Source organism: Notolepis coatsorum (genome assembly GCF_963971535.1).
Source record: "Notolepis coatsorum genome assembly, chromosome: 1".
NCBI classification, from domain to species: Eukaryota; Metazoa; Chordata; class Actinopteri; order Aulopiformes; family Paralepididae; genus Notolepis; species Notolepis coatsorum.
This window is the reverse complement of record NC_140165.1, coordinates 31,608,915-31,622,397: the sequence shown is the minus strand read 5'-3', so window position 1 is coordinate 31,622,397 and position 13,483 is coordinate 31,608,915. Positions and strand designations below refer to the sequence as shown.

The 13,483-nt window shown below is 42.6% G+C and overlaps 1 protein-coding gene across 1 annotated transcript in view; it reads left to right on the top strand.

The window, feature by feature from the left end:
* The window catches only part of LOC311229008 (protein mono-ADP-ribosyltransferase PARP14-like), a gene marked incomplete at its 5' end in the record, with an annotated part of 133,212 nt that extends 121,799 nt beyond the window's left edge, over window positions 1-11,413 (top strand). Inside the window, 3 exons of the mRNA XM_084314999.1 lie at window positions 1,647-1,795; window positions 4,668-4,842; window positions 10,790-11,413. Of these exons, the coding sequence (XP_084171125.1) occupies window positions 1,647-1,795; window positions 4,668-4,842; window positions 10,790-11,088 (623 nt within the window). The 3' untranslated portion in view covers window positions 11,089-11,413. The remainder of the gene's footprint in view (window positions 1-1,646; window positions 1,796-4,667; window positions 4,843-10,789) is intronic.
* Window positions 11,414-13,483: the final 2,070 nt, after the last annotated feature.

Genomic DNA, 13,483 nt, shown 5'->3' with positions numbered 1-13,483 from the left:
GCTGACTCATCTCTTGGACATAAAAGTGTGCCGATTTCAAGTAATTGTAATGCCCAGCCGCAGCGAATATCGGCATGCATTCAGAAACAGCGCGTAGGTGCAAAAGCCAGGAACCTGTGCGATCTGCTGTTATCAGTGACCTAGCAACTTCTAACATGTGTTGGTAATTTAGCCACAACTGACTAGTTTTGGATCTAGCACACAGTTCCATCTTCCTTTTTCCCAGCTCTTCATTTATTGTAATGAGGGTCTCTGATGTGAACACTGTTTCCAATGGCATTTCACCCTTAACTATTGAGGTATACATTGCTTCAGACTGTTCAACCATTGCTGCAAATTCATGACTATCATCTACCATTTCTGATATTATCATGCGGTTAAGACATTTGTCAACCAGAAGATGGCCACGGAATGCTCTCTGAACTGATTTGCCTGTCATCATATGGGCTACTGAGTTCTCCCCATAGACTACCCCTAGAATGTCCTTAAGTCCTGTACCGTCCACCAGTGTACCAATTGCTCCTAGCAAATTCATAAATGTGTGAAATCCTCCTAGGAGCAGGACAAAGGACTTGAGGTGACTGCACTGTGGTGAATCTAGGATTATCTCTGCTGCTTTCCAATATAGGGGTTGGTCAAATGTAACTACTGGGGCAAGGTGGTGTTTGGATGCCAGACCACAAATGAACTCCAGTGTTGACAGAATGCATGTTTTGTCTCCGGAGTACATGTCTATCATTGGTAAGTATCTCACTAACAACTATAATGGTCAAAAAGAAGGCTTCAACTATGCTAGCTTGAGAGCTGAGAGTGCAAACACCTCTGTCAAAGACTAGAATGAAACTGGGGCTTAAATAACACTGCCAGGTCAGACACGCCCAGGCATGCCCAAACACAGGACTAGGTCAGAAAAGAAAGAAGGAAACTGATTCAGAAAAAGAAGGCTTCAACGATGGTAGTTTGGGAGCTGGAGAGTGCAAACACCTCTAACTATAACAACTATAATGGTCAAAAAGAAGGCTTCAACTATGCTAGCTTGAGAGCTGGAGAGTGCAAACACCTTTTTTAGTAAGCTATTTGTATTTGTATAGTCATTTTAAGCTCCTGGGCGCCAGTTTGGACGCCATCTTGAAAATGATGCCTTTCCGGAAGGTGTATTTTCCTAGATTTTTAGTATGTTCACAAGCATGTCTAGAGGTACCAGAATCAAGTGAAAAATCAGTTATATATTTTTTTCTATTGAGATATATAGCCATTTTAAGCTTAGTCTGCCGCCATTTTGGACGCCATCTTGAAAATTAAGCCTTTCTGGAAGGTGTATTTTCCTAGATTTTTAGTATGTTAGTGAACATGCCCAGAGGTACCAGAATCAGTTGAGAAATCCTTTGCACCATATTCTCAATTTGAGATATAGCCATTTTAATATCTCCACCGCCATCTGGGACGCCATCTTGGAAATGGCGGCTTTCGGGGGGGGGGGGGGGATTTTGGTAGACTTTTAATATGTTATTTAGCACGCCCAATACTATCGGAATCCATCGAAAAACCTTTTGTATACATTTTATTTTGGGTTAAGTGCTTTTTTTTCATAGATTGACTCGCCTAAATGTTATCTATAGCAGCTAAACGTATTTTGTGCTTCCTAGTTCCAGATCCGTCTGCCGGTTTACCTCTTCACTGGCAACCTATGACCACAAACATGACCTTTGAGTCCTTCCCCCTCGCGCCCGGAAGTCCAGAGCACAACGACATCCTGCAGCTGTTCCAAGCCACGTGCACATGCACTGTTCATGAGGTAGGGCTGTCCCCACGTAACATGCACTGTTCTTTAGGTAGGGCTGTCCCCACGTAACATGCACTGTTCATGAGGTGTGGCTGTCCCCATGTAACATGCACTGTTCATGAGGTGTGGCTGTCCCCACGTAACATGCACTGTTCATGAGGTAGGGCTGTCCCCACGTAACATGCACTGTTCTTGAGGTATGCTTGTCCCCACGTAACATGCACTGTTCTTGAGGTATGGTTGTCCCCACGTAACATGCACTGTTCTTGAGGTATGGTTGTCCCCACGTAACATGCACTGTTCTTGAGGTATGCTTGTCCCCACGTAACATGCACTGTTCTTGAGGTATGGTTGTCCCTACATGCACTGTTCTTGAGGTATGCTTGTCCCCACGTAACATGCACTGTTCTTGAGGTATGCTTGTCCCCACGTAACATGCACTGTTCTTGAGGTATGGTTGTCCCTACATGCACTGTTCTTGAGGTATGGTTGTCCCCACGTAACATGCACTGTTCTTGAGGTATGGTTGTCCCTACATGCACTGTTCTTGAGGTATGGTTGTCTGCACGTAACATGCACTGTTCTTGAGGTATGGTTGTCCCTACATGCACTGTTCTTGAGGTATGGTTGTCCGCACGTAATATGTACTGTTCTTGAGGTCTGATTGTCCCCAGGGAACATGCATTTAACCTCTTAAGTCCAAGCCATATTTTCAGAAAATTCACAAAGTACGTACCCAAGTAAATGGAAGATTGCTCCACTTCTACAAGGCCCATTTGCATTATCTTGGTATCTAGGGACCTCAGGGAATGTATTCCCAGTGTCAGAAATATTGTGTCTGTTACTATGCTTGAGTAAATTGCAATGAACCAAAGGAGAATATAAATTATTATTATTCGTTTTTTGCCCCCATCTTTGACTGTGAATTTCCACCTTCTTCAGATCAAGTGTTCTAAAAGTTTAAGCAAATGGACAAAGGGCAGATGATTTACAGGGTTTTTTGTAGATACAGTACTGGATTTTGCCATCCGGACACATACAATATGAATAGGATATAGAATAGCAGGCCTATAAATGACCTTATTAAGTCATACATCTATGGATCAGCCCGAATCTCCTCTTTCCAATGGCAGAGTTAAATCTGGATTTACTACCACCAGGCGCCCGTTACAGGGCAGCAAAGGCTGTGAATGAAATCTACTGTAAGTACAGTTACTTTTGTATAATGTCTATAGTTCCACCATTTTTTACCGGATTGCGACACGTTTTTTTCTAGACGTTCACAGAAAGGTAAAGAAACAATATATGTTGTATTTTATGGCAATAACGCTGAGGTTTGTTCGACCCATGAGATATAAACACGATTTTCACGTCAAGTGGCTGCGGGTTTGTCTGCGGCTGGTGTAAGCTGGGTAGTGTACTTTGTTCCTATGTCCTGGAAAAGCTGGATGTTGTACTTTGCTCTGTCAGTGGGGCTGTTACAGCGCTTCAGCTTGAGTTGGAGTTTTGCAGCCAGTAGGTGATGATCTGACCCCGCATCTGCCCCCCTCTTCACTCGTACATCTAGGAGGGAACGTCTGAACTTCCTGTTTATACATATATGATCTATTTGGTTTTCTGTGGTGTGGTCAGGTGATATCCATGTGGCTTTGTGAACAGGTTTGTGGGGGTAAACTGTCCCTCCTATGACCAGGTTGTAGTCCGCACAGGCATTTGCTAATCTTTCACCATTTTCATTCATGCTGCCGATTCCATGCTTTCCCATAATCAGCTCGTATCCATTGTTGTTGTTCCCAACCTTTCCCAACCCTGTGCCCTGTCTAAATTATCCGGTTTCTGATGCAATGGGCGGAGATTTTTACAAGCTCATATTTCGCTAATAACACTTAAAATCATTGGTAAACAAACCTAGTGCTGAAAATATACACTTTGACTGCTGTTTTTATAGGGTTAGGGTCTTTACTCTTGGCTACCGGGCCGATCAGGCTTAAGAGGTTAAAGGGTCACTTCACCAAAAACAATGCAGATTTATTTTGCATATAATCTCACACGCATCCAAAAAGTGTTATGATACGACAGTTATCAAGAGTAAATTAGTTTGAATATGGCCGCCAGTGACGTCATAGGGGACAATCCTAGTGTTGTGTTCATTACAGCTCAATTAAATTATAAGGTAGCAGTCCCTATAAGACAAGGTATCGCTATTTTTTCATCTAGATAATTCCTTGAAGCTATAATTGACACAACACTCAATGTCCCCAATGATGTAATCTTTTTGGTGAAGTGCCCCTTTAAATGAAAGCACTATATTTTCTATATATGTGTTTTAGTTAATGAGGGAGATGTGATGGAAGAAATGCTTTTATAATATATTTTAAAATATATGAATACACTAAATTATATTAGAAAATGTTATCTGAATGCTTTCACAGTTAGTATGTCTAAAGTAAGTACAGAAAAGTACATTTAAATACAACTTAATGACGTACTAATTATAGCTTAAGTTGTACAAAGCATATATCGTAAAATAACACACTTTAAAGGAACACGCCAACATTTTGGGAAATGGCTTACCGTCTTCTCCAGAGAGAGAAAAGAAGATCTGTGCGTTCAGTAGAAAGCTATCTGGCTGCACGTTAGCCTAGCTTAGCACAATGGCCGGTTAGCTTTTGGGAGAGGTGTTAGTTGGACAATGCCTAGGCTAACGGGCCATGTCCGCTTCCATTAATTGTGCTAAGCTAGGCTAACGCACAGAGAGGAAACTGGTATGTATATCTAGCTAATTTCCCAAAATGTTGGCGTGTTCTTAGTTTTAAGTACATTGATTTAGTATACATTTTTCCAGCTTTCAGGTTTTGACTGGAATGAGTCTTTTTGCCCTCAGATTGCAAGGATCCAGAACCCTGGCATGTGGCGGAGCCTTCAGATCAAGAAGAATGACATGGACAACAGAAATGGCCACCAGAACAATGAGAAACGTCTGTTCCATGGCGCATGCTATACCACTATAGACTCCATCAACTACAATGGCTTCAATCGCAATTATGCTGGAAAAAATGGTGAGACTTATACCTATGTTTTTTGTTCGTTTTTTTGTCCTCTACTGCCGCTTGTACTGTTGCTGCTGAAATACTCCTAAGTCTCCTTTCAACTCCTCCAGTCAACGAATGCTCAGTGCTGCCACCACTGGTCGCCAATAAAATCAGCAGCTTGACCTGACTTAATCTCTTAACACTTTCTGCGCCAATAACATATATACTCGTTATTGCCCGACAACCGTTGAGTTAGGGGTGGACGGTATGGTCTAAAATTTATATCACGGTATAATTTGAAGCATAGACGGTAACGGTATATATCACGGTATCAGTGTTTCCGTTAGAATAATTGTTTTTGCCTGATAGGCAGGCTATATAAAGAATGACATCCTCAAGGCATGTAGATTTATAATATTTTAACTTAAAACTAGGCTACTTTTGCGTATAAAGTCATTATATTCCAAATAAAATAAGTCCCGAGTCCGTGCTGCTCCCATTGCAAACAGCCGGGCTGGATGCTGGATTTTGCTAGAAGCATATGTAGCTGCAGAGCCGCAGAGCCAGCGGCGCTTTCAGGTCTGGTCACAGCTTTCAGCCGTTGGGTGGGGGGGCGCTGTTGAGCGGACCTGACCTGAAAGCGCCGCTGGCTCTGCGGCTCTGCAGCTGCATGCTATTCGCAAATCCACTGCTGCCGCCATCCTCCCGGCTCCCGCTGCAGCCGTCGTTATCATAACACTACACGCATATCATAATGTTTACAGCAAACTGTAGTTGATCACCAGGTATGTTTTATTAACGTAGAATAATTCATATAAGAAAAACGATAGGGACATCTCTTACCTTTCTCCACTGGTTAAAAATGCCAGGAACTGAAATTGAAACTTGCTGTGCGCCGCGGTGATATGTGTTTATTATGAAATGACAATTGCGTGTTGACACGCCCACTGCGCGAAGCCTCCTAAATAACTTTTTCCAGTTTGCACATATCTATTATCTATGACTAATTCTATCTATTTTTAGGGGAAAATGCGATTGAAATAGTCGCGCTGTGGTTACATGACGTCATTGCTATTTTAGAGCTACTCTACCAGTTACACGGTATAGTCAAAATCCATACCGTAGAGCAAATTAATACCGTTTATACCGTATACCGTTTATACCGTCCACTCCTACGTTGAGTGCTAATAACGAGTATACTCTTTTCTTTTTTTCCGACTTTAATATTCTATACACTCTCGCGGACCTTTGTGTTATCATTGGAACTCATTCTGAGACCCCGAGAGTGCAATGCCGGCCGAATCCTGCTAGGTGGCAGTATCGCCTACCCTTTGAAACTGTATTTCACACTGTGTGTTACATTGGTCCAGGCGGAGAATTTGGACCCAGGCAAGTGAAACGCTTCATCCGAGCACCTTGGAACGCGTTCAGCACATATTTTATGCCATTTCATGTCAGGGACCCGATGGACATCAATACTGGAAATCGCGATCAGACAATTGGAATATTCTTTTTGGGATACCTCCTAGTAAAGGTAAGGACTATATGACATCAATCCTACTTTGATCCAACAATGATTTCACATCGATCGCAACGATCAACATATGTAGTATTCAAAACGTATGCCGTTGCTGACGATCAGACTATCAAAAAACGACCCCCCCCCCCCCCCCTTTGATGCATTCATGATGAAACATAATACCTATTATATACCTTTGATTTGGAAATAGTAACGTGTCCAGGCGAGCAACGCGAACGCCTTTAGCAAAATGCACATAGCGCTCCATAACACAGCTTCCAGGAATTAGCCTGGATCACTCTGAAACTATACAATATTCACCACGGGATAACACGCAAACGTATACATGAAAACATTTACTCTTTTTTACATGTTGGACGAGAGATAGTGACTGTCAAATGAGCCATAGTATTGTCTCCATAGCTATAATATAGAATATAGACATAGCTCTGCAAACATCGTGGCGCACAGTGAAAATGCCTATCTTTTAGCGTGGCCCATTGACTACAGGATGAGGATAATAGCTGGCGCTGAATGAGTTAACAGGCGCCCCAAAAAGTGGCCATTTTTGTTTTTGAGGACTGCATACTACTTTTGCAAACCAAAATACTATACTTTATACTTATAGCACATGCATAAGCCTGGTCTCTTTTGAAAGATAACATTCTGGAGTTTCTGATACAATAAAGAAACATCACTTTTAGTTCTAATGGAAGAGTAACATAGGTCTGAACTTGAGTTGTAGAAAAACGTGTTACTCACGTTTTTCTGTAGTTGCAATATCCAAATATAGTATTTCCAAATAAATTGGTATGAGCTGGAAGACACCCTGGGCCCATAGCCTTGAAGTCTTATGTAGTACATGTCCAAATCTCATAGAAATCCGTTCAGAAATGAGTGATTAACCCTTTTCTCGCCAAGAACGTGTTAGGCGTCTTTGAGATCAATATTTCAAAAATCTGTGATGGCAATCATATTTCACCCACGGAGACTTGAGACTTGCTGTTGATCTCCTCTCAACTCTCCAACGGTTCAAGACCGCCATCTGGTGGCCGATCGGCGAATCGCCAAAACCGGAAGTGATGCGCCGGAAGTGGTGCTCAACCATATTTCGTCCGGGCACTCACTATCGTTAGCGGGACTCCATCTTGATACACTGGACAGCGATCGGTTGCAAATAACTCGATAAACAACATGATTTGGACGCATATAGTATTATACAACCTGGAAATGGATCGCATATATCAACATCCCATAATAGAGATATTTCTGCTCCACGCTGATCACCCAACGGTCAGAGGAAGCCGCGGTGAGTTTCAGCGTGTTTGATTATTATTAAACGCATAATCTGCTCTGATATATATATCGCCCATACTACATGAATCATTTAACGTCGGCCACGGACTTATAACCCCCCCCCCCCCCCCCCCCCCCCCCCCCCCCCTCCGGTCACCAGCAGATGATGAGGCATGACGTGTAGGACCTTGTACAATTGAAATTCTTTATCTTACGTCAATCGGTATCAAACTACATTTGATGATCTAATATATGTATTTATGCCTATAACTCGCGTTCTGCATAATGCTGCAGAAAACGATAAAAACATATTTATACTTTAGACCGTATTTTAGTATGAATATGTGAATGAAAAAGTAGAACGTTGCTACATCCTAAACGATAGATACTTGACGTTGAATGGGCCATAGTAATGTCAATTTAGCAATACAATTTAAAAAGTTATAGCCCTGCAAAGAAGGGGAACATCTCCATAGACTTATAGTGGTGGCAGAGAGTGGATTAAGATCAGAATAATCTGTGGCAGATAAAGGGTTAAGAGTGATTTTGGTCAACTGGGAGAAAAAGAAAAGCTGCAGGTTTCAGTTTTCTCATTGACTCCAATGCATTCAGCGTTTTCTTTTCTCTTCCTGTCTTCGCTCGTGACTTCTCACCTAGATCCCTGATTTGCAGATCCACACGTGGGGTATCATTGGAAAGCGACTCTCATTGGTTACAACCCTGTCTAATCATTTTCGAGATTGCCAAATGATTGACAGAGCTAGAGCCCCGGGAGTCGTGGGTGGTACAAAAAGAAAAGAAAAAGAAAGTCTGCTGTGTACTTTGGCGCACACCTCACATATCGGCATGTAACTCGAGAACCGCTGAACGGATTTTGTCACCTGAAACGGCAATCGACAGGCAACAAATAGGGATTTAATTCTATATATACGGGTGTAATGAATGCGGCTTATATTTTTCTAATGACTTGTTTCATTAGGCGATCGCAGATATTGTATGCGCTGCGTACAGTACAGTATCTTAAGGCCGCCACAGAGTCAGGTGTACTGTGAGCAGACCGGACTCTGCGAAGCATGTCTGCAATCGTTTGAGGTTTCATAGTCAAGCATACCACCGCGTACCAATTTTCTACATTTCTCATGCCAGTTTACTATATTTAATGCAGGTCGATGTCAACCAACACGCCGAGCAGCCTTTTGTGTGACACCAATGCGCGGCGCAGAGTCCATGCGGACCTCTGCGGAGTCCGGTCCGCTCACAGTACGCCAGACTCTGGCGGCCTTTAAGATGTCACGCTAAGATGTGTACTGTGCATTATACAGTATGACTACTATAGGGCAGCGCATACAGTATCTGCGATCTCTTAATAAAACAAGTCATTAGAATAATAAAAGCCTACTGTTGGTGTTCATTCAGGGAATCGCAGATGCAATCATTTTGGCAACCTCTCCACGCGTTGATGAATCTGGGGGTAACTGTCGTAGGCTTTCTCTTACCAAGGAGGTTGAGAAACTTAAGACAATGTTGGTGAATGAGGTCCATTGTTAAGTGATGTCCCACTCCAAGGGGGACATCATGTCTTAGATGAAGGTGACACTGATGATTACATATGTAACCCTAGTTATATGAGTTGGTGCTTTGATTCAAAGCTAGCACTATGAGTAAATTGTGCAGCGAGGTGAAGCCAGAAGGAGTACCTCCCACAGAACCTACTCGGGTATCACACAAGCATAAGTTAAAGCAAGAGGAAAAGGCTGGCTGCTTAATCTGTTAAGTCCGGTACCTGAGATTTATTTAACGTTGCAATAAAGTCTGTATTAAGTGATGTTGTGTTTCTTTTTCAAGAGTAAAGACCCTAATCCTATCAAAACTATCCTATCAAAAACCGCAGTCAAAGTATATTTTCAGCACTACGTTTGTTTAGCAATGATTTTAAGTGTTATCTCTGCGCATTGCACCGGAAATGGATGATTTAGACGGTAGAACAGGAAAGCCGTCATGAAATCGTTGTAGTCCAGAGAAAGAGGAGACCCAGGGCTTTTTTAAATTTCATAAAACTACACTACCCAGCTTACACCAGCCGACGACAAATAATTTTTTCTTACAACCATTGACTGAAATATTGTGTTTATATCTCACGGGTCGAACAAACCTCAACGTTATTGCCATAAAATACAATTTATATTCTTTAGCTTTCTGTGAATGTCTAGGAGAAAAACGCGTCTCAATCCGGTGATTTTTGACACAGTTATCGCCATTATACAAAGGTAACAGTAAAATCGAGATTTACAGTAACAGTGCCATCCGACAGAGGATACGGAGGCCTTTCAAATGATGCCTCACTTGACCCTATAAAGCCGTTTATAGGCCTGGAATTTTATATTCTACATTCGTATTTCATGCACAGTACACTAAAGAGGGCCCTGTATACGGGCCGTTGCATGTTAACTGCTTTTAACAGTGAGGAGGTCTAACCCTATGAGCCTTTCACAGTGAGAAGGCCCTCTGTGCATCTTCACAAACTCCCAACGGGCCATATGTCCCTCACCATGTCCCTCACCATGTCTCTCACCATGTCCCTCACCATGTCTCTCACCATGTCTCTCACCATGTCCCTCACCATGTCTCTCACCATGTCCCTCACCATGTCCCTCACCATGTCTCTCACCATGTCCCTCACCATGTCTCTCACCATGTCTCTCACCATGTCCCTCACCATGTCCCTCACCATGTCTCTCACCATGTCTCTCACCATGTCCCTCACCATGTCTCTCACCATGTCCCTCACCATGTCACCATGTCCCTCACCATCTCTCACCATGTCCCTCACCATGTCTCACCATGTCTCTCACCATGTCCCTCTTCACGTCTCTCCTCCCAGCAGCATCATACTAGATACAGCTGTGTCTAGTTCGTAGGATTGTTTATGGTGAAGTAACAAATAATCTCAGGGACTATTTTATGTGTGTCAGGGATACACATTTGTATTATTTTTGCTTTAACTTATTATTCTCAGAATGTTTGTCACTATTGGTCAGTCTGAGACTTTAATATCTCATGTAATTTTCATGTGAGCAGGTGTTAAATTCTGATGCAAATAGTTCACACGTACATTATCTCAGTTCAGTGGATTAACGTTTGATATCCTCCTCTCCACAGCTACCATGTTTGGCAAAGGCACATACTTTGCTGTAGAGGCCAAGTACTCTGCCTGTCTGACATACTCCAAACCGGATCCCCAGACCAAGCTACAATACATGTACCTCTGCCGTGTCCTGACTGGAGATTACACTCAGGGAAAACCAGAATTGGAAACTACACCGGCCAAGAACTCTTCCTCCAGTCCCTTCTATGACAGTGTGGTGAACAACATGACAAAGCCAGCCATGTTCATCGTGTTCCACGACCAAATGGCCTATCCAGAGTATTTGATTACCTTCAACCAGAAGATGCCTTAAATGCTTCTGCCTTAACACTTTGACTGCCCAAGCTTAATTCCTTTTTACCCCCTTGAATGCCCAAGGCCACTTCAATGTTAACGATAATATCGCCTAATCTATGTTTTAAATTATGGCTGTGTCTAATCTGCCCGTCGCATTATCAATGACCTATTTCCAGTCAACATTGTCGAAGCAGATTGTTTTTTTATCGGTTCATTTCCGTTTCATAGCATTTAGAAAACCCCTCGTTTTCACGGAGAAAAAAGAGGTTTCCATGATAATCGCCTTTTACTGGAATATTCTTTGTCATTGTTCTGCCTATTTATGAATCGTTTTCAAATAAACACTAGATTATCGATAGTATATGTGTACGCATGCACGCTCGTGGCGCACGCTGAAAATCGCTTCTCCTATTTCCTGACTGCGCGCATAGTCAAACAGCCATATCACATAATCACATAAAAGCTTATATATCCGTGAAAACGGGTCCTATTATCCTTAGACTTGTAACATAGATTCCTTACCTGAGATCAGATGGTATCCAAATGGATTATTCCAATTCCTGATCGCCATTCGGAAAAAATCGTTATTTTTATTGATTCACCGTGTATACTGTAAAACACATATTCCCCGCTGCTCTGAGAGTCCAGTATGAAGCTGGTAGATGCCGGCTGCGTGAGTGAGAAGTAAAATGTGGAGTGCGGGTATTTTTTCTCTCTCATTCATTTTCATTGAGTTCAATCCAAAAGGGTGAATTACCACCTGGGAGACGATAGGGGGCGCTTTTTTCACATCTGAGCGCCTGATGTAGCTGAATTTCCAACGGTAGACTCGGTTGATGAAATATGAAAAAAATCTCGGGCGTGGCATGCAAAGAGTTAAAGGTGCTGTAGATAACATTCAGCCACTAGATGTCGAACTAGAGCACCAGCATGTCATTTATCCAATCGGGTGTGGGGAAATGGGAAGTAGGGAGGGGATACATGCATGCAACATGTATAATAGTTAGGGATGGGTACGTCGGTACTACCGAGTATCGATTCAAGTGAGATACTTTTTTTTTTTTTTTACCTTTTTTCTTTTCATCTCAACGTTCACACGCACAATATATGCTTACCTAGGATTTGACTTGATTCAACAACAAAGCAGTCGGAGCAATGGCAAGCCGAAAAACTGTCGAAATTGTAGTTATTTGAAGTTTGGATTTTTATTTTCACGACTGAGGTAGGTAAATAAATATTTTTTAGACTAAAGTACCGAAAAGATTTACCGTTGGGTACCGGTATCGGTACCGTATCGGTTCAAATGTGAAAGGTACCCATCCCTAATAATAGTATATGAAGTATGATACATTTATTAATCAAAATCATTTTCTGTGGATTTATTCTTTTTTTTAGACTACATACATTTTGTATCTATAGCATCTATATAATCACCCCTTATGCTGAGGGTACATTAGCATAAAACGCCTGATGATTGCATACCCAAAGTAATTTGAGATTTATTACTTGAAGCACTAGTGGAGATGAAGCATAGCGATAAATACATATTCATAGCATCACATTGGTATTTAGATAAGCCACAGAAAAAATCACGTTATAAAAATAAGCAGTTTCTAAGAAAAAACGATTTGTTATGTGCATTTTTGAAGCATTTATCATTATGGGCGCGGCCATTTTGTTGCTGACGTCATGGGGCTGGTTTGGTGTATACACTGCTGGTTAGCTGCCTATAGTGAATGGGTCAGTCAGTAAATAAAATGTTGCCTACAAAACAACGGGACCGCGGTGGTTCTGTTTGTATTGCTCCTGGCTGTTCAAACTAATTTTACCATGTGAAAGAGAGGAAAGTTGGTTAATTTCCACAAACTACCAGTGAAAAAAAGTGTTGTTGGCACGTTGGCTCAGGCTGGCTGCACTCAGGCAGCGCGACCAGCCTGTTGGACAGGGAAGGAGGATCTGCAGCGAACACTTCATTGCCTCGGATTATGTTGTTGGGGTGGGATGTTTGTCCAGAAGACCACTAATCAGCTGAAGCCGGACACGGTTCCCTCGGTCTTCGACAGACAGACCGGCCCAGGCAGTTCAGCGTTGCGGAGCATTCAGCCTGCTGGCTACCTAGATCCACTTCAACCAGCGTCGCGGAGCATTCAGCCTGCTGGCTACCTAGCTCCAGTTCAACCAGCGTCGCGGAGCATTCAGCCTGCTGGCTACACAGCTTGTCGGTGTGCTAATAGCCTCGGCAAGCTAACGGTAGCTGGCTACACAGCTTGTCGGTGTGCTAATAGCCTCGGCAAGCTAACGGTAGCTGGCTACACAGCTTGTCGGTGTGCTAATAGCCTCGGCAAGCTAACGGTAGCTGGCTACACAGCTTGTCGGTGTGCTAATAGCCTCGGCAAGCTAACGGTAGCTAG